The sequence below is a fragment of the Triplophysa rosa genome, linkage group LG23, assembly GCF_024868665.1.
Source record: "Triplophysa rosa linkage group LG23, Trosa_1v2, whole genome shotgun sequence".
Taxonomy (NCBI): Eukaryota; Metazoa; Chordata; class Actinopteri; order Cypriniformes; family Nemacheilidae; genus Triplophysa; species Triplophysa rosa.
In genome coordinates, this window is record NC_079912.1 from 5,215,104 (window position 1) to 5,237,501 (window position 22,398).

The following is a 22,398-nucleotide window of genomic DNA, read 5'->3' on the forward strand; positions in this document are numbered from 1 at the left end:
ATGCGTTTTTATTTCAAAATTACGTTTATTTTTTCTTATTGTTTGAATATAAATATGACCATTCAATAACTCATAAGTATTCATAATACAATATCAACGGTTCATCTGCAAACATTGCATCTTTTTTGTCCCGTTCCAACTTTCTGCAAAAAGTGCAAATAACAAGTATTTTTTGTAATTTGGGAGGAATTTGTAAGAATAAAAAAATGATCATTTTATTCAAATTCAGAAAAAATTCAAACACTGCAGTTTAAATGGTCTCTTATTTTTTTCCATTGCTGCAAATGCAAAAATGCCAATCTGTGGTAAAATAAATGATGTTCTATATTTAAATGAATTGAAAATGTTGTTACTTTTTAACATTAGGATTACTTGCAGTAGCTGTTTTTCATTGAATATTCATGACAAACAGCATGGGTCAATGTGTCACATGGAGTTGTAAAGAAAACAAGAAATCCGACAGAATGTACAGGTGTACATACTGTACATAATGAAGAAATTCTAAACCAGACAAAAAGTTAAACATCAAAGTGGATTTGTGTTAAAAGGCATCAATACTCATGGTCAAGTACATCGGTGTAGATGTCAGTTCGGAGCCATTCTTACCATATAAAGAAATTCTCCACATGGCTTAAGGGCTGTGTTTTTTTCCATCACAGCCCCCTGACCGTGATGTTTTAGGTAATACATGTAAATCAAACATTCACTTTGCACTCTTTGTCAGGATGGGCAGACATAAGACAGCAGCATATCAATCTCATTGCCGACGATAACAGCGGCAGGATGAATGGCCTCATGTGTGTAGTGACACGAAGTCATCTGCCAGACGTCCATGTAGATCACTCCATCAATATCACTTAACATCTCGCTCAACGCTTTGTTTATCTGCATCCTGTACCATTCGTGTCCATAATCATTCTGTAAGAGAAGACACATCTGTCACGAAACCTACATAAAGTGCTAACTAAACACATAAAACTGGATCTACTACACGAGGTGGCTAAGTCGTATGAAATACGGGAACCGGTCTCAGTTTCTTGTCCTAGATCTAAATTAGAAGGTAGAGCAAAACTTGAAAGTCATTGAAGTCAGTATACAGTACCACTGAGATCCCAGTGTTTCCAGACTTGATGATGACAGTAGTCTCTGGTGCACGCTTCAGTAGTCGAACCAGCGCTTGACGAATTTTGCTCAATTTATGCACAAAAAACGTCAGTGGATGAAAAGCCATGTGGGCAGCTATTGTGAACACAACAACTATATGACGGCCACCGGTTATATAATCAATTTCATTGCTGATATAATGCAGGTCAGCGGCTGGCATTTTATGAAATCGCAAAGGAAATCCATGTGTCCTCCAGTGAATTATGATATTATTTGTCAACTCCACAGCCATTAGGGGTCCAGTGTTGAAACTAGTGTGAATATCCAGTCTTTTCAGACCTAAATAATAAAATTGAGGGTCAATTTAAATACGTACAGACATATTTTATTGTGAGGGTCCCTTTTGCACCTACATGTCAACTAATTCCCATTAGACTGTACTAGACTGTTAGGTTAAGTTAAAAAAATGCTCTGAAATCATTCTCAGTGTTTATTGTTATTGTGCAGTGAACCCTGCTATTCTTTTACATTGAAAACAAATGTTTTAAACTTTATAGATAATATAGACAATAGTGTAAACAGCCCTTTATAGTCAACAGAATGCTCAAAAGACACATTGAACCTTTAGAATTTACTTGTATCTTCATTGCAGTATTTATACATTATATCAAGTCTTACAAAACACGACAATGCAATAAAGTTGGGTTACTTTGGTAAAAGTGCCGTGTTTACCCAACTGTACAGTTCTTGGACCACCCAGTTATCAACTGACACTTTGAACCAACTTTAATCACATATTCAATATCACAGTTTTTTTTAATTTTTTGAGTTTTTAAAGGACTTACCTGGCACACTGCTTTCAAAAAACTCAAACCACTGTCTTGTGGTAGAGTCTCCCAACATGTACAGAATCTTGTTTTTAAGACAACCTGCCATTTGTGGAGGACTGAACCTTTGAGTGTTACATACAAAAGACTTCCAGACATCTTGAAAATAGAATCCTGCAGGAACTGGTGTGGTCAGACCTGGTCTGCATCTCTCGGTTGTAGCTTAAAGAAAACACATTTTCTTACAGGGTGTGCGATAAATATGCAAATAATTATACTGTACTCAATTTAAATGTATGCTATTTGTCCACCCTGAACATACCAATGCCTGCAGTGTTGGGAAGTACACTTATGATGTGTGAGTCTCCAGCAATACCAACATTTGTTAATTTTCTGTAGAGAATAAAAATAAATTACATGTATACTGTTCCGGGTTAATTTGACCCAAATTGATTTTTGAGTTCTTGGAAATATCAGTTAAGCAATTTTGTTTTTTAGAAATTTTGAGACTTTTTCTTATCAAGGTCCATAAACATGCATGCAAAGTTTTAAAGGTCCAGTGTATGAAATTCGCTTTTTTGCCGAAGGAGATAACATATTTACGAAATGAGTTCTGTAGAGCAGTTTGTCCGTTTAGGGCCACTGTAGAAACAACACGGTGAATTGGGGACATACCGCGGTGTATGTAGATAGAAATAGCTCATTCTAAGGTAATAAAAACCTAACGCTTTATTATGTAAGGTCTTTATACACCTCTGAAGACATAGTCATATGTCAATACTCATGGTCAAGTACATCCTCCAAAAACTTGGACCTTAAAAGGAATAGTTCACCTTCAAAATGAAAATTCAGTCATCATTTACATACCCCGTTGTCATTTTTAACCAATGATCATTTATAAACACCAAATGCCTATGCATTGCACAAAAATGTCTCATAGAGAGGGTATGCATTGACGTCACTTTTCCACGTGAACATATCGGAACACGCTTTATTTAGTGGCAAAATAGCTGCTTACAATAGGCGAAACAAAAGCATTTGGACTCAACGGTGATCCTTGCAACTTACATAGGAACCAGGTGTCCTTGTACACTGAAATATTGAGCAGAATTGCATTTCCTGTTATTTATTTTGTACCTAATTTTAACGCCGGGGGAAATACACAAAGCAAGACGTACTGTAGGTTAACATTTTCTACTCGAGCAAAACACATTTAGTGGTTTAATGAACCAAATCTTACAAGATTTACATCGCTCTTCTAAATGTTTACAGTTTTGACAATACGCTAATCTTTAAGTTTGTAGAATATCTGCTTAGAATGTTAAAAGAAATAAATTTACAGTAACGCAACATATAAATGTGTAGAAAGTAGGTAACACTATTATGGTGTAATTCAACAAACACAACTTACCTGAGCTGAGTCTGATATGAAATGACGAGCCAGCATACACGTTTCAGTTTTCCATTTGTTTTTCTCCTTCGGAAGTCTTCAAAAAGAAATTTTGTGCTTAATCTGTTTGTGGGTCAATGACGAGACGCTTATTTTTTTGTGTCCCTGTGATTTAATTACATTTTAATGGGTAAAATTTCAAAATAAAATAGCAAATTACTTGCATACATTCTCTTTTCTGAGGTCCAAGACTGCAATTCTGGTTTTAATTCATTTTGAGAGAATATTTGGAGAATGATTGCAGAAATGTCTATGTGGTGTAACCGTAAAAACTACATACCAAAAAATGTATCTTGTTTAAAAAGGTGAAATTCTACATAAAACACCATATCAGCTTGGCATAATCTTACATTGGTCCTATTTAATAGTAAATAAAGGTAAATGGAACACCATTGTTCTAAATATTATAATTAATTTGGGGAATCATGTGAGTTAAGTCAAATTCATGAAATGTCAAGGTGGTGTAACCACCATTTAAAGAGCAATTTTGTAAATATTATGCAAGACGACATGTGGCAGGAAGTGAAATCAAAGAGAAGAACCCCTGCTGACACTAACCGCTGCAAGCAAAGGTTAGAAACTCTTTTTAAATGCGAGATCATTTGACATTTTAACGGCATGGTCAGGTATTCTTAGATATACATGTCAAATGGTATGACCCCAGGAATACACTGATAATTCATCATTATTATAAAAATTACTATTAAATAGAAACATTTCATTTTATATATTCCCATTAAGGCCATGTGTTTTTTTGTTTTCTTAATTTACTGTAGTGTAACCGGATACACCATTGGACTTCTATCACAAACCTTTTTGTTAGGGGCCAATTTAGTCAAATCTTCTTTTCCTTTCGGCTGTTCCCTTCAGGGGTCGCCACAGCGAATCATCTGCCTCCATCTCGCCCTATCCCCTGCATCCTCTTCTCTCAGACCGACTACCTTCATGTCCTCCTTCACTACATCCATAAACCTCCTCTTTGGTCTTCCTCTTGGCCTCCTGCCTGGCAGCTCTAACCTCAGCATCCTTTTACCGATATATTCACTCTCCCTCCTCTGAACATGTCCAAACCATCTCAACCTGGCCTCTCTAACTTTGTCTCCAAAACATCTCACATGTGCTGTCCCTCTGATGTACTCATTCCTGATCCTATCCATCCTCGTCACTCCCAAAGAGAACCTCAACATCTTCAGCTCTGCTACCTCTAACTCTTCCTCCTGTCTTTTCCTCAGTGCAACTGTCTCCAAACCATACAACATCGCTGGTCTCACTACTGCCCTGTACACCTTTCCTTTCATTCTTGCTGGTACTCTTTTATCACACAACAGACCTGACACTTTTCTCCACCCATTCCAACCTGCCTGCACACGCTTCTTCACCTCTTTTCCACACTCCCCATTACTCTGGACTGTTGACCCTAAGTACTTAAAATCCTGCACCTTCTTTACCTCTTCTCCCTGTAACCTCACTGTTCCACTTGAATCCCTCTCATTCACACACATGTATTCTGTCTTGCTGCGACTAACCTTCATTCCTCTTCTCTCCAGAGCAAACCTCCACCTCTCTAGACTTTCCTCCACCTGCTCCCTGCTCTCACTACAGATCACAATATCATCCGCAAACATCATAGTCCATGGAGATTCCTGTCTGACCTCATCTGTCAGCCTGTCCATCACCACCGCAAACAAGAAGGGGCTCAGAGCCGATCCTTGATGCAGTCCCACCTTCACCGTGAACTCCTCTGTCACACCAACCGCACACCTTACCACTGTCCTACTGCTCTCATACATATCCTGCACCACTCTAACATACTTCTCTGCCACTCCAGACCTCCTCATACAATACCACAGCTCCTCTCTTGGCACCCTGTCATACGCTTTCTCTAAATCTACAAAGACACAATGCAGCTCTTTCTGACCCTCTCTGTACTTCTCCAACAACCTTCTCAAAGCAAATATCGCATCTGTAGTGCTCTTTCTTGGCATGAAACCATACTGCTGCTCACAAATGCTCACTTCTCCCCTTAGCCTTGCTTCCACTACTCTTTCCCACAACTTCATTGTATGGCTCATCAGCTTAATACCTCTGTAGTTTCCACAACTCTGCACATCTCCCTTGTTCTTAAAAATCGGCACCAAAACATTTCTCCTCCATTCCTCAGGCATCCTCTCACTCTCTAAGACCTCGTTGAACAACCTAGTTAAAAACTCTACTGCCATCTCTCCTAGACACTTCCATACCTCCACTGGTATGTCATCCGGACCAACCGCCTTTCCTCTCTTCATCCTCTTCAAAGCTCTCCTAACTTCACCCTTGCTAATCCTTTCTACTTCCTGCTCAACAATAGTTGCCTCTACTACTCTTCTCTCCCTGCCATTTTCCTCATTCATCAGTTCCTCAAAGTACTCCTTCCATCTTTCCCTCACCCTCCTGTCACCTGTTAACACATTTCCATCTCTATCTTTAATCACTCTAACCTGCTGCACATCCTTTCCATCTCTATCCCTCTGCCTCGCCAACCGATACAAATCCCTCTCACCTTCCTTACTATCTAACCTTGCATACATATCCTCATAAGCTTTCTGTTTGGCCTTTGCAACCTCTATCTTAACCTCACGCTGCATCTCCCTATATTCCTGTCTACTTTCCTCCGTCCTCTCACTGTCCCACTTCTTCCTAGCTAACCTCTTCCTCTGGATACTCTCCTGAACTTCCTCATTCCACCACCAAGTCTCCTTGTCTTCTTTTCTCCTTCCAGATGATACACCTAGCACCTTCCTACCTGTCTCCCTGATCACTTTGGCTGTAGTAGTCCAGTCATCTGGAAGCACCTCCTGACCACCTAAAGCCTGTCTCAACTCTTCCCTGAAAACAACACGGCACTCTTCCTTTTCCAACTTCCACCACTTTGTCTTCTGCTCTGCCTTTGCTCTCTTCATCTTCCTCACCACCAGAGTCATCTTACACACCACCATCCTATGCTGTCTAGCTACACTCTCTCCTACCACTACTTTGCAATCGCTAATCTCCATCAGATTACAGCGTCTACATAAAATATAGTCCACCTGTGTGCTCCTGCCACCACTCTTATATGTCACCCTGTGTTCCTGCCTCTTCTGAAAGTACGTGTTCACCACAGCCATCTCCATACTTTTAGCAAAGTCTACCAACCTCTGTCCTTCTGGGTTCCTTTCCTGAAGACCAAACCTGCCCATCACTTCCTCATCCCCACTATTCCCTTCACCAACATGTCCATTAAAGTCTGCGCCTATCACCACTCTCTCACCTCTGGGAACACTCTGCATCACTTCCTCAAACTCGCTCCAGAATCTGTCTTTCTCCTCTTGCTCACAACCTACTTGTGGAGCATAAGCACTGACAACATTCAACATCACCCCTTCAATTTCTAGCTTCAGACTCATCAACCTATCTGACACTCTCTTTACCTCCAGAACATTCTTCACACACTCCTCCTTCAGGATCACTCCTACTCCATTTCTCTTCCTGTCCGCACCATGATAAAACAGTTTAAACCCCGCTCCAATGCTTCTAGCCTTGCTCCCTTTCCACCTGGTCTCCTGGACACACAGAATGTCGACTTTCCTCCTCTGCATCATATCTACCAGCTCTCTGCCTTTACCTGTCAACGTACCAACATTCAAAGTCCCTACTTTCAGTCTGAAACTCCTGCCTTTCCTCTTCTCTCTCTGCCTACGGACACGCCTTCCTCCTCTAACACACCTTCCTCCTCTCCTTTGACCAACAGTAGCCCAATTTCCACCAGTGCCCTGTAAGTCAACAGCACCAATGGCGGTCGTTGTTAACCCGGGCCCCGACCGATCCGGTATGGAAGTCATGTTAGTGATTCGCATATTTGATTTGGCAAAAGTTTTATGTCGGATGCCCTTCCTGACACAACCCTCTCTATTTATCCGGGCTTGGGACCGGCACAAAAAGTACACTGGCTTGTGACCTCCTGTGGCTAGATTGGGCCAATTTAGTCAAATATCACTAGTTTATGATGCTAATTAAAGATGTAATATAAACTAAACTACTATTTGGAACTATTTCCAAGTGTTCAGTGTTATATTTTTTGAGAAAGTGGTGCAACTTTAGAATTAAAGCTCTGAAATTCCATGATAAATGAGATAATTATGTTCCTCAACATTAGTTGAAATATTTCGTTTTAATGCATATTTCTATTCCATTGATTTTAAAGTTTAAGCTATTTGCATTTATGCATTTGGCAGACACTTTTATCCAAAGCGACATACATTGCATTATACTATACATTTCTGAGTATGTGCAATCCCTGGGATCGAACTCATGATATTGGTGTTGCTAGCACCATGCTCTGACCACTGAGCTACAGGAAAGCTGTATGTATAATATCATAAAATATAATGTAATATATATATATATATACATGATTTGATAATGTAGCAGAATGAAGTGGTTGTCTACATTTGAACATAAATTCAGTGCAAAAAGAAATTGTTAAATTTCGGATATTTGATCATTAATACGCATGCGCTGGGTCCTCTCATGGATGGGCGTTGGAGACTGGCGCAGAAGTCAGGAAATTGTTAAAAACAGTTGTTTTTGTTTTATTGCGCACACAAAAATTTCTTCTCGCTTCATATAATGAAGATTGAACCATGGACTATTTTAATGTTGTCTGTGCTTTTGAGAGTATGTTGCATTGCTGTGTATGTGGGAAGTCAGAAAGCTCTCAGACCTCATCAAAACTATCTTAATTTGTGTTCTGATGATAAACAAAGGTTTTACGGTCGTGAAACAATTTGAGGATTAGTAATTCATGACAGAATTTCATTCTAACCCTTTAACTGTAGTTACACTACGAGACATGACGATTTCTTGTTATCAGATGTTTTTCAGCATTGAGAAAAATAAAACCACTTTAGCTTAACTTGTTGACCGTCATGCTTGATTTTCAGCGTTAATGTAATCAAAAAACAATGGCCTTTGGCTGTAGAAGCAACATGGTCAAGTGGTGTAACGGGTTTGTGTCAATTGGCGTAGCCAGTATTTTTCATGAAACTATAATTACATACAGGAAAATGAATGTGTAGTAAAAGAGAAATATCTAGTTTAGTGTATTAATATGGTTTTAAGCCATTTTTACATAATTTGTCCAAGATTATTTAGAAAACAAAGGTGTTTTCAGCATATGTCCCAATAAAATGTTGCAAAACGCACTAAAATTTATATTTTGAGATAAGTAATAAAATCTATTTTCGTGTGATATTTTAAAATATATTCTTTATTTTTATGAGTATGTTTACATTCCATCTAGGTGGTTAAAATATTTTATATTTCTCATTCTTTGGCAGTTACACCATTTGACATTTTCAGGTACCTCCAGTCTTAACTTTAATAAAAAACGGTGCATTTATTATTTGTAATTGCACAAAATCAATATGAATACACTAAGTACATTTTAAAATATCTGATGCATGCCTTTTAAATCAGTTTTTCAAATATTTTTGATTTTCTCATCTTGCCAACCCTATTTTGTCACTGACCCTTGTACAATCAATCACACAACAACTTTTTCACGTTTTAAATAGAGTACAGACAGGGCTGGATTGGCCATCGGGCATTTTCCCGGTGTGCCGATGTACCTTTTGTGACGAAACGGACGCATTGACCAGAGAGACGGACGGATCAAAAGCGTGAATCTGGCACGTATGCACGGTTCGCAATTGCGAATCGGACATGTATGCAGGAAGGGCAATGACAGCAGCACAACCTACCACTCGCACCCCCCCCCTGCCCCGTCGACAAGAATGGTGGAGCAGCACAACTTATCACTCGCACCACCCCCCGTCGACAAAAATGGTGGAGGGCCGAAGCTGGTCAAAAATGTCAGGGCCAATTTAAGGTCCCAGTCCAGTCCTGAGTACAGATGGCGGTAAACACTCCTGCATTCAGTCTTTCTGCCACTCAGTGGGTGCGACTCACTTGACATGATGTTATGTGTGCGGTGACGTCACGTGCATACCCTCTATTGTCACACCTGATCAATAAATAAAAAAATGCCAAAAAATATATGGTTTGTAATTGGTATGGGCAGCCTACAACCCACAAGTTAGCAATGAACAGCCTGTACCCAAACTGTGCTTAATGCACAAAAAATAAAAACTCGTGGGGATATGGCTTAGATGTGTTTCAGGCGTTAGAGGAGGAGTTTTAATTTACCTTGAACAAAGTTGCTTCTCAAAAGGAGTTAGCTGATCTTCAACCGCTCCGTTTTCATGATACACCCAGTAGTCACAGGAAAGTTCTTTTGGTCTGTCACACTGCCACACTGTCTCTGTTTTCACATCCTTATACTCACAGCAGCAGTTGCCTTTACTCCAATTTCCACGAGAGCCCCATTTAAGATTACATTCCACTTTTTCACTTATCTTGACTCCATTGGGCCCCGGTCCTTCAAAGTAACCGATATAGTGGCTGCGTGGGAATGAAGTCTCCCAGTACTTTTTAAGACTCTGCACTAGTTCACTAGAGTACATCAGACGTGCAGACACTTGTGCTTGTCCTTCCCAGGGTAACAGAAGATCAAAAGTATATGTCCCATTATGATGATCAATAACTTCTCCATAAACACTTGCCTTCAAGAACACAGATAGTGTCAATAATGTTATACATTATTTTTTATTTACTCTGTCAGTGACAGAATATCAAATAGTATAAATATCCTTTACGGTGTAAATACATAAGTAACATGAAAACACAATGTACTGTACACTGTGATTCATTTACAGTATAAGTACTGCTTTCTTATTACATTGCTCCAGGAGATCTAGTGTTCAGTCTCACAATAAAAATTTCAATCCTATCTCTACAGATAACCGTAAATATATCAAAACTTTATTTTAAGTGGGGTGATTTCAAGCTGCAGTTTTAAATCGTAGCAATGACTTTGAATCAGGATTTTTCACCTGGTCTGTCCTAAAGCATATTAAAAATGCCACAACGACATAAAAACAACATTAACAACTTGATTTTCACCACAGGCGGACTTTAAATTGTTAGTACAGCAATAATACTTTTTGTTGAGTATTTCCTCTGTTGACCTTTAAGCCCCACTTCCATCAAATGTTTGAATTTTTTTTTTTAAATCTTCTTGCCATTAGTTAAATTAGGGTTGCAAAAATCCAGAAATGTATAAAGTTGTAAACTTTCCATGGCAGTTAATGTGAATATATTGGAAATAAACAAAAAGAATTTAAAAAATGGCAGGTTAGAAAAACATATTGAAGTATGACCTGTTTTAAACAGGGTTGCAAAAATGTGGAAACTTTCCAAAAACTTCTCATCGATATCATCTGGTGACATGATCACTTAGAATTTTCTTAGCATGCTAAATCTAGTCTTAGCCTCAGACGTGACGCCCACGAACCGCTGGCCTGAACATCTGATGCTTATGGCACACTTAACTGGAAATACTTCTGAATCCTCTGATTGGTTGATTTCTACAGGATTTCCAGAAGACATGCGTGTCGTGTTCTTTAACGGTCTGCCAGGAAACAACACAAAGCCATTCTTATCGAAGAAGCAAGCTGTTGTTTTTGCTTCGGTTGCAATAGGTAGCAATTCAGCACGATCGACTAACTGTTGTATTCTTAAAAGTATGTGAGGTTCATGGTATAAACTGTAAACTTTGTAAACTTTTGACATGTTTGTGAATCCACACTGGTCTATTACTGTGGAGACATTTCCACACCTATAAACATGATGTGGCACAAAACGAAATGGGATTGGTTGCTTTACCTGTCAGTCATATTGCCTCTTGGGCAGTTCTTGGCCTGTTAATTTGCAAATATACCCATTTTCAACTTGGAATATTCCAAGTTGAAAATTCCCCTGCTTTACTGCCCATGGAAAGTTTCGGGAAACTTTCCCCCCATTATCAATCCCATCTTTCATGGGAAGTTTTTTTTAGCCTTTTGCAACCTTGCTGTAAATAAATTTTCCTCGAAGAATTTCAGTAGTCATCATATATTTTCCCATAATCCCTTTTACAGTATTATACGGCATTATACTGACTCATGTTTCACAGTATTTTATTGTATATATTATAGAAAATTGATAAAAACTCCATTAAACTGAAGCTTACCTGATGTGATATTATGTTTACATACACCGGTGTGTGAACATAACATAACATCAGATAAGCTTCAGTTTAACAATTGAAATATATTTAAAATGACTGAAGTGTACTCAGTAGAAACATACCTTTAAGTTTAAATTGAATAGCTTTACTTGGAAAAAGTCACCTCCATATGTTTTCAAGTTCTTGTTGTGATCTCTGGCTGTGATGGTAACACTGATCTTATCGCCTACTTTGTAAGTGTCATTGAGTCTCACAATAGAGAATGTTGTGTGGACTGGACTTGTGCTGAGACCCAGCTCAGTGATTTCATGATCTGGACTAGGCCAGTCAAGAGCCTTCTGTAGTCTATCCCACTCCTCCTGACTGATTCCCATGTCAATCGCTGATATTCTGGATGATGCATTTGGGTAAGCAGCTTTAGGACTGGGGGGACGAAATCTTCTCACCGTTGGCATTCTCCATAAAACCTATAAAAGACAGCAGTACAGAAAACACATGAGTGGTATTATGCTTATAGTTTGCAGATCGACCAATTTTCATTATTATTATTAAAGGAGTCATCTGATGAAAATCCAACTTTTTCTGAGTTTAAGTGCTATAATCGGGTCCCGGGTGCATCTAGCAACCGAGAAAACGTGGAAAACAAGATCCCAGTAAGTTTGTTTTGATGAGCCTTTCCCTGCAAGCATGTGAGAAATCGAACCGTTCAGATTTCACTCCTTCTATGACGTAAAAGCAGGATCTTATTATAATATTACCGCCCCTTATAATCTACACAATTCCATCCACGGCGCTGCCGCCATTGTTGTTTTCACAAGCGACAGTGGTGTACGTGACGCCATGGCTAAAGTTTGTGGACAACATGCAATGTTGTCGCTGCACAGAGCCCCTAGGAAGGTCCGTGTAACGCTTTGCAGTTCTTTTTTCAATTTTCACCATCAAAATTAATCAAATTTCAAATTTTCATTTTCACGTACTTCACAAATGGATAATTGTCTCAGTTTCATTTGTAATTATACGTGTTTGGGTAATTGCTTCAGAATTTCTGATTTTCGAACAAACACAAAAATTACTTGTTTTTCTAATTTTACATTTATGTGCTTGCAGCTGGATCATACCATTATCACCGGTGGTAGGGGTTTACAGTGCATACTACTGTTTATATCAGATCACTGTTACCTTTGCACGTTAACCACATTGTCTGGACAATGAGAGAGTGGAGTGCGCTTGATTCTTATGAAAGTGTGATCGGTTGGTTGGTAGAATGTCCATCTAGAAAACATGTCGCTTTCACGGTTAATGTGTAATTATTATGAGACGTCATATTAGCCCTTTATAACAAGAAAATATATCATTTAAATGCCATATTATCCCAGGGACGTCATTTCCACTGGGGACAGGGGGGACATATGTCCCCCTCACTTTTCAAAATCCTGTTCGTGTCACAGAGTCTGCCTGTGTCGATGCGCACGTCGCGTGCACACTCTAAAAAAAGATCACTGAAAGATTGTTTTCAATCACGTGGTTTTGATTTGAATTGAATAGAAACCTGTTTTTACGTGGTCGTTGTTTCGGTAGGCTATGTTAAAGCTGTTTCCTTATAATGGACTTCTGTGGGGAAGAAACGCAACACAATGACACAAAAACACAAAATGACAATGGTAGTCAAAGGTGCCCTACAGGTGCCCGAATTGTTTGCTTTCCTGAATTCTTCCAAATATATCATTTTGTGTTCAACAGAATAAAATGATACAGTATTTTTTTCCACTACAGCAGTCAATGATGTCCCAGAAATGTGTCACGGTTCTCAGGGTGAGACACAGAGACAAGGACAGAGGACCCAAATGCAGACAGCGGGTAAGGGGTTAACACGAGACTTTAATTATAAATAATAAACAAAACAAGGACCCGCGATGGGGTAAAACAGCAACAAGAAAATAATAAACAAGCACAGAACGAAGACTGACTAAACACAAGACTGAATAAACACTTGACAAACTAAACTAAACACTTACTAAGACGATGCCACAGCAACAACAGGAACAGGCAATAACAGCTAACGCAGGACGAGAACAAGGCAACTTAGACAGCACATAGCACACGCATACAGATACAATGACCAAACACAGGACAAAGAAACAAGAGGGTATATATAGGTAAGACAAACAAGGGATAATGACACGGGGCAGGTGTGGGTAATTAAACACTCAGGGGAAGATGACAAGGAAACGAGAGGAATGGGGCCAATGACAAGACACTGGAGAGAACGTATATTATTGTCAAACGGACAACAATATGTTTCTCTCCACACATAACCTAAGGACTCTGCCCCGATCCCACCACACGACTAGAATTCCATAAACAAGACGGTGGGACCGTGACAGAGCCCCCCCCCCTTAATGAACACCCCCAGGTGTTCACCAAGGGGTTGACAAACAAGACATGACAGACTGGGAGACAGACAGGACAAGGCAAAACAAAGAAAACAAAATCAAGGGTAAACATGACAAGACAACAACAGGACTTGGGTGAGACATCAAAAATAACAAACATGGGAGGGGGGGAGGGACCAAACAAGGGCCCATAGGGGGCAGTCCATAGGGGTGGGGAAAAGTCCCAGTCCCCGGCTGCGCTCGAGGGCGCGGAGTCCTGGGGGACTTAGGGGGAGTCCTCGGGGGGACAGTCTTTGGCCCTGGCAGTTTCCCAGGGGCCGCGGACAGGGCTTGACGCCGGCTGGAAGGCCGGCTGGACAGGGCTTGACGCCGGCTGGAAGGCCGGCTGGACATGGCTTGACGCCGGCTGGAAGGCCGGCTGGACAGGCTTGACGCCGGCTGGAAGGCCGGCTGGACAGGGCTTGACGCCGGCTGGAAGGCTGCCGGCTGGAACACCGGCTGGACGCCGGCTGAGATGAGCCGGCTGGACACCGGACTGGACGCCGGCTGGATCACCGGACTGGACGCCGGCTGGATCACCGGACTGGACGCGGCTGGACACGGCTGGACACAGACTGACAACAAGACTGGACACAGACTGGACACGGCTGACACCGGACTGGACGCCGGCTGGATCACCGGACTGGACGCCGGCAGCACCGGACTGGACGCCGGCGCACCGGCGTGGACCCTCCTGCTCGACACTTCTCCCTCCTTCTCCGCACCACTGGGTCCGTAGCCAACTTAGGCGGAACCATGGGGACCGGAGGGAGTTCTGCGTCGGTGGAGACCGCAGACGTCATCCCCGGGCACACCTCACCCACTCGCCACAGGCGCCGCCAGGAGAACCGGGGACCGTGGAACCAAGCCGAAGGGTACTGAGTCCCCCCGGGCAGCGGCAGCCAGGACGAGGCCCTCCGGAGCGGTCGACCGTGGGGTGAGGGCTCCGAGTGGAACCTCACCCTCGGGACCGTCCCGGTTGGCCACGAACCTACCATGTCCGCGAACCCAAGGGGAGCCAGCAGCCTCTTCTCCGACGGGGCGAGGCGCTGAGTGAGGCAGCAGTTGAAGATCGCCTTCAACTCCCCTGCCAAACTCAGACGACCTCGCCACCGTCGAGAATGCCCCGGCGAACTCCCGGTTCCCGTAACTCCCCTGACGGAACCCCAGCAGCAAGTGGGCTTGGGCGGCCCGCGAGGACGACGCCGTGCCGTCCATTTAGCTGCCCGCTGGGTTCTGAATGGGTCGGTCATTCTGTCACGGATTCTCAGGGTGAGACACAGAGACAAGGACAGAGGACCCAAATGCAGACAGCGGGTAAGGGGTTAACACGAGACTTTAATTATAAATAATAAACAAAACACAAAACAAGGACCCGCGATGGGGTAAAACAGCAACAAGAAAATAATAAACAAGCACAGAACGAAGACTGACTAAACACAAGACTGAATAAACACTTGACAAACTAAACTAAACACTTACTAAGACGATGCCACAGCAACAACAGGAACAGGCAATAACAGCTAACGCAGGACGAGAACAAGGCAACTTAGACAGCACATAGCACACGCATACAGATACAATGACCGAACACAGGACAAAGAAACAAGAGGGTATATATAGGTAAGACAAACAAGGGATAATGACACGGGGCAGGTGTGGGTAATTAAACACTCAGGGGAAGATGACAAGGAAACGAGAGGAATGGGGCCAATGACAAGACACTGGAGAGAACGTATATTATTATCAAACGGACAACAATATGTTTCTCTCCACACATAACCTAAGGACTCTGCCCCGATCCCACCACACGACTAGAATTCCATAAACAAGACGGTGGGACCGTGACAAAATGCCCATTTCAAGCCTTATCTCAATTTTGACCAAATGCGTAGTTACTGCACTTTGCCTTTGTAGGGCAGTATTGTAGTAACCAATTCTGACTGGAAATTTTGGTATGATCAGTTAAAATGTTTATTAGTTAAATAGTCACCTAAACAATATTTAATCCAATAGGTTGATGCTTTGTGCAAATATCTTATGCTAATTTCAAATGAGATGGCATTAAGAAATGGCACCCCTTAATTAGTTTATATTACCAGCAATCATTTGACACAAAATAGCAGAATACTGTGACCTCAAGAGATTTCCATACACAGCCACTAGATAGCGCATCTGCCTCATTCATACAGCGTTGTCAGCATTAATCCCCATGTTATAAAGGTATTTGAAAACGCTGCATGTTGCTGTTTCCGTTTATTTAAATTAATGTATTTAGTACAGATTTCAACAGACTTTATATGTGAAGAGTTTGGTTCCAAAGTGAGATAACTCAAATCCATATGGATGGTGACTAGATTAGCCATTTGTATAATCTCAATACATTAAATCGGAAATGGCCTATTTTAAGTCTCTGTATAGATAATGTTACTTAAAAGCATATCATATAGACGTCTCAACTTCCAGAATCTGAATTTTCTCTATACGTTACAAAACGTTGTTCAGGTCCCCACTTAATATAAAATGACAACACACACTATTTTGAGTACCAAAAAGTGTTATTTTTCATGAGCTCTCTGGATACATACAAAAAGTGTTATTTTTCATGAGCTCTCTGGATACATAAAGATAACTTGCAGAATTATGTTCTGAATGAACATTTATAACAAGCGTGTGAATGAAGAAAGAATCCTGTTGGCCGGCTGTATGATGACTATGCGCACATCCCCTAACCCCCACCCGCCAATCCTGTCACGAACAAAAATACATCGAATTTATGATCCCAAATGAAAGAAAACAAGTTGACAAGTAGTGTGAACAACAGTGAAAATTTTGGTAATATTTTATGTAATACTGCCAAACTTATTCACCATTATTTTTTTCTGTCAAAGACTGAGGTGCCTAAACTCAGATTAACTAGGCCTACGGTTAATCAGTTTGAAAAAGAAACACAAAACCAGTCATAAATGAAAGAAAACATGTTGACAAAAAGATTGAATCCAATATTCGGTGATAATATAGCATAAGGAGTGACTTACAAGCTATCTTTGGTAGGCGGGTCATTCTTTTGTGAGAGATTGTTATAATCTATTTGAACAAAGACACCAAATTTCAGTCCAATCCAATAACATTAACTATTATTTATGGGTTTTTTTTTTTTCGGGTCAAAATGATCAACACAAGGGTTAAAGGGATAGTTCACCCAAAAATGAAAACTCTGTCATCATTTACTCACCTTCGAGTTGCTCCAAATCTGTATGGGTCATGTAGTCAATGGGGGGCAAGATCTGTTTGGTTATAAGCATTCTTCCAAATATCTTTCTCTATGTTCACCAGAACAAAGAAATGTACTTTGTGAGTCAATGATGACAGAATTTTCATTTTTGGGTGAACTATTCCTTTAAGACAACAGAAAAATCTTCCTGCATCAGATTGCCTTGTTTGTTATCTCAACTACATATTTTTCACAGTATGTTTGATGGTCTTGGAACCTTGTGATCAATATTTATTTACACATCAGTAGGGCTGGGTAATGTTCAAAAAATTTCACTACGATTCCGATACTTTTTTTAAAGCAAAAAGGTGTAAAAATATATTAATTAGTGTAAATGGTTTTAATAAAGTTTAAACAGTTTTCAGTGGGAAATACATAGTTTGTAGTCAGTATGCGAGGCTCTCTGTGTTGCATACTTAAAATCTTTAAATCACTCAGCAAGTCTGCTTTTTCTGAAGACAAACAGGACAGGGTGTCTACAGATACAGTATAAGCAAGTTAAATTTAAGACTTTTTAAGACCATTTTAATGCCACTTTATATCAAATTTAAGACCAAACATGCGATGGACATACACATTCTAAGACATATATATTTCATATACACAGCCTTAGAATATTTAGAGACCACTCAAATTACTTTCAGTTTTTCTGTATACTGTTTTTTGTCATGACAGAAACACAAAAAACGGCCCAGATGCGGTAAAGACAAAAATTCATTTGACACAGTCAATACAAGCACGGTGGCGACCCGACCGCGAGCGTACCAGCTCGCGGTGGTGAGAGGTGAACAACGTCAATCTCTGTCCAGTGGCGACCCGGCTGCGAGCGTACCAGCTCGCGGTGGTGAGAGGTGAACCTGAAGTGACGGCACACCACAGCGAGGACGAAGGCTAGGAACCCAGCGAGGAGATGGAGTCTTACGTGCCGAGATTCCTCACTCCGTCCTGGTGCTGTGCGGGGATTCCGGGAGAAGACTCCGGCGAGGATGAAGCTCTCCGATCCTCCGGAGAAGAGCTGGCCACAGACGGAGGATGACAGGTGGAACGACCAAGGGAACTGCCAGAGATGAGAGAGGAAACAGGGGAACAGGCGACTAGAAGAAAGTAACGAGACAGGACTTGACAGGAACTAAGGCAAGGCAAAAAACGAGACAAAAGGCTTCATCAGACGTGCCGCAGCAACGTCTGGGTCAGTCTGCACTGGCTAAACACGAGCAACGGTCAGACAACGAACAAGAGACACTAGGGAAAGATAAAGGGAAGAATAATGAGAGGAAATAGTGTCAGGTGCGTGGCAATTACGGGAACAAGGGCGCTAATCATGGTAAGTAAATGCAGGAGTGCGTGTGTGTAGTGGAAAATCACCAGTGCAAGAAAGTCTACCGACACAGGGAGGAGGAAACAGTGACGCGGACACCGAGCACGCGGTCCGCTCATAGATAGCGGTACCACGTGCTCGACACAGACCAAAACAAACTCCGTGCCAAGAAAACACACCGAGCTAAACCAGACCATGACAGTACCCCCTCCCCCAACAGCGCCTCACGGCGCTACGGGGAAGGCTCACCTCGTTTCTGGTGGAAATCCACGATCAGAGACCGGTCCAGCACATCACGCGAGGGAACCCACGACCTCTCTTCTGCACCATAACCTTCCCAGTCCACTAAGTATTGAATGCCCCTGCCGCGGCGACGGATGTCCAGGAGCTTCCTAACGGTGAATGCTGGGACGCCATCCACCAGCCGCGGGGGAGGGGGGGTGGGTCGAGAACTGGCTGGGTTAAGGGGGGAGGTGACTAAGGGCTTAACCCTGGAGACATGAAACACCGGGTGAACTCGACCAAGAGTAGTGGGAAGCTTGAGCCGCACGGCCACCGGATTAACCACCTTGGCGATCCGGAACGGTCCAATGAACCTGGGTGCCAGCTTACGAGAAGGCACCCGGAGAGGCAGGTCCTTGGTGGAGAGCCATACCCGTTGACCGCACACATAGGCAGGAGGAGTGATCCTGTGGTGGTCCGCCGCTGCCTTGGTCCTCAGTGTGGTTCGGGCCAAAACCTCTCTGGCCCTTGTCCAGGTCCGATGGCAACGCTGGACGAAGGCCAGAGCTGAGGGGACCGCAGCATCGAGTTCCTGAGAGGGAAATAGAGGAGGTTGGTACCCAAGAGAACATTCAAATGGCGACATACCTGTGGCTGAGACGGGAAGGGAGTTGTGAGCATATTCCACCCAAGAGAGTTGTTGGCTCCAGGAGCAAGGGTTGTGAGACGTCAGACAGCGGAGTCTCTTACCGAGTTCCTGGTTGGCTCGCTCACATTGCCCATTGGTCTGAGGGTGGAAACCTGACGACAGACTCGTGGAGGCCCCGATCTGACGACAGAACTCCTTCCAAAACCGGGAGGTGAACTGTGGACCCCTATCGGACACGACGTCCACCGGAAGACCATGTAAACGGAAGACGTGGTCCACCATCAGTTGAGCCAATTCCCGGGCAGAAGGGAGCTTAGGGAGAGGTATGAAATGGACCGCCTTGGAAAATCGATCCACTACCGAGAGGATAACGGTGTGACCCCTAGACAAGGTAAGGCCAGTAACGAAGTCCAGGGCGATGTGAGACCAAGTGCGGGAAGGGACGGGGAGAGGGCGAAGCAGACCTGCGGGTGGGTGGTGGGCGGTCTTGCTTTGAGCACAGACCGTGCAAGCCAACACGAACTGTCTGACGTCCTCGGAAGCCGACGGCCACCAAAACCGCTGGCGCACGGCGGTCAAGGTTCCCTTGACCCCTGGATGGCCGACCAACCTGGACGGATGGCCCCACTGGAGGACCTCCGAACGTAAGGAAGTGGGGACAAACAACCGACCCGCCGGACACCCTTCCGGCACTTGCACCTTGCGACCGGCTTCCTCCACTCGCCGTTCGATTCCCCAAGTCAGAACCCCAACAACTCTCTCCTCAGGAAGGATGGAGTCGGAGGAGCCCTCGTTGTTGGGATCTTCGAACAGACGAGAGAGGGCGTCAGGTTTGACGTTCTTAGATCCAGGCCGGTACGACAAGGTGAAGTTGAAGCGGCCAAAGAACAGTGCCCAGCGAGCCTGTCGCGAGTTCAACCTTTTGGCCGAACGGACATATTCGAGGTTCTTGTGGTCCGTCCAGACCAAAAAAGGTTGAGTCGCCCCCTCCAACCAATGGCGCCATTCTCCCAAGGCTAGGCGCACCGCCAGCAGCTCTCTGTTACCGATATCGTAATTCCGTTCAGCAGGGCTGAGGCGATGGGAGAAGAAGGCGCAGGGATGCACCTTCCCATCATGACTGGCGCGCTGGGACAAAACTGCGCCAACCCCGACATCGGATGCATCGACCTCGACAATAAATTGGCGGTCCGGATCTGGAAAACAAAGCACAGGCACAGAGACAAATCGGGACTTGAGTTTATCAAAGGCTACCTGAGCAAGGGAATTCCAGAAGAAGGGAACCTTGGTGGAGGTCAATACGGTCAGCAGTGCGGCAACTAGGCCGAAACCCCGGATGAAACGCCTGTAGAAGTTAGCGAACCCCAGGAACTGCTGGAGGGCCTTGCGAGAGTCGGGGACAGGCCATGTGGCGACAGCCTTGATCTTAGCATCGTCAGGTTCAATACCTCGTGGCGAAATCACGTGACCAAGGAACGAAATAGTATCGCAGTGGAACTCGCACTTCTCCGCTTTGACGAACAATTGATTCTCCAGAAGACGCTGGAGGACCCCTCTGACGTGCTGGGTGTGTTCCTGAAGAGAGTGGGAAAAAATAAGGATATCATCAAGGTACACGAAGACAAAACGATTAATCATGTCCCCCAGCACATCGTTGACGAGGCCCTGGAAGACGGCAGGAGCATTGGTCAGGCCAAACGGAAGAACCAAATACTCATAGTGTCCCGAAGGGGTGTTGAATGCCGTCTTCCACTCGTCTCCCTCGCGGATCCGGACTAGGTGATAGGCATTGCGGAGGTCTAGCTTAGTAAAGACCCGGGCTCCCTGTAAGAGTTCGAAAGCAGACGACATTAAAGGTAGAGGGTATTTATTCTTTACCGTGATGTCGTTCAACCCACGATAGTCAATACAAGGGCGTAAGGAGCCGTCCTTCTTCTGTACGAAAAAGAAACCCGCACCCACTGGCGAGGAGGAGGGACGAATTAGCCCAGCGTTTAATGCTTCACGAATGTACTTGTCCATGGCCTCTCTCTCAGGACTCGAAAGGGAAAACAACCGACCCTTGGGCGGAGAAGTGCTTGGGAGGAGGTCGATGGCGCAGTCGTAGGGACGATGAGGAGGCAGGGACATCGCGCGAGACTTGCTGAACACGGTCTGTAGATCGTGGTATTCCTCCGGAACCCCGGTCAGATCAGCGGCTTCCACCTGGAACACAGGAGACACAGAAACAGGCGAGGGAGCAGGACCAAGACAAGACACATAACAAGCAGGAGACCAAGACAAAATAGCTGTGTTTACCCAATCAATGTCAGGATTATGTTGTGACAACCACGGATGCCCTAAAACCAGAGGCGTGGTGGGGGAATCGAGGATGTACAACCTAATCTTCTCACAATTATTACCCGACAAGAAAAAGCTTACGTGAGGAGTGGTGTGAGTGACGGTGGAGAGGGCAGTTCCCGTTAGCGTCACAGCGAAGACAGGCGGATGCAGAGGGACTGTGGGAATACCCCACTTCTGGGCGGTGGCTCTGTCCAGGACATTCCCTTCAGCTCCTGAGTCTATGAGCCCCCGTCCGGTATGGGTCTGGAAGCCGTAGGTGAGGCGAAACGGGAACGTGGTGCGTGGCAGTGGAGAGGTTTCAGAGATTGCGCCCACCCGGACTCTCCGTTCTATGGATGGGCGTCGGCTTTTGCCAGACAGTGTGCCATGAGGTGACCTGTTTTACCACAGTAAAAACAGAGCCCGTCCACAAGACGTTGCTGCTTCTGAGCTGGGGTAAGGTGTGAGCGACCAATCTGCATGGGTTCGGGTTCAGCCTGGAGGACGGCGTTGTTACTCCGACTGGGCTCACGGCTCGGCTCGCGACGACGCCAGTCTGGGGGACAAGTGTGGCGTCAGCGCCGGGCATTGACGCGACTCTCTACTCTGAGGCAGAGGTTGATGAGATCCTCTAGGTCCAGTGGCGAGTCTAGCGCA

General features: G+C 43.7%; 1 protein-coding gene across 1 annotated transcript; it reads right to left on the minus strand.

Annotated features, from left to right (window-relative positions):
- Positions 1–29: 29 nt before the first annotated feature.
- On the minus strand, positions 30–22,111 carry LOC130547126 (NXPE family member 3-like). Its single transcript, XM_057322818.1, has 7 exons — positions 20,674–22,111; positions 11,647–11,991; positions 9,604–10,019; positions 2,254–2,324; positions 1,950–2,153; positions 1,103–1,443; positions 30–918 (listed from the first exon to the last, which is right to left on the minus strand). The coding sequence occupies exons 1-7, from the start codon at positions 21,547–21,549 to the stop codon at positions 721–723; spliced, it is 2,451 nt and encodes an 816-aa protein (XP_057178801.1). The 5' UTR covers positions 21,550–22,111; the 3' UTR covers positions 30–720.
- Between the last annotated feature and the right edge of the window lie 287 nt (positions 22,112–22,398).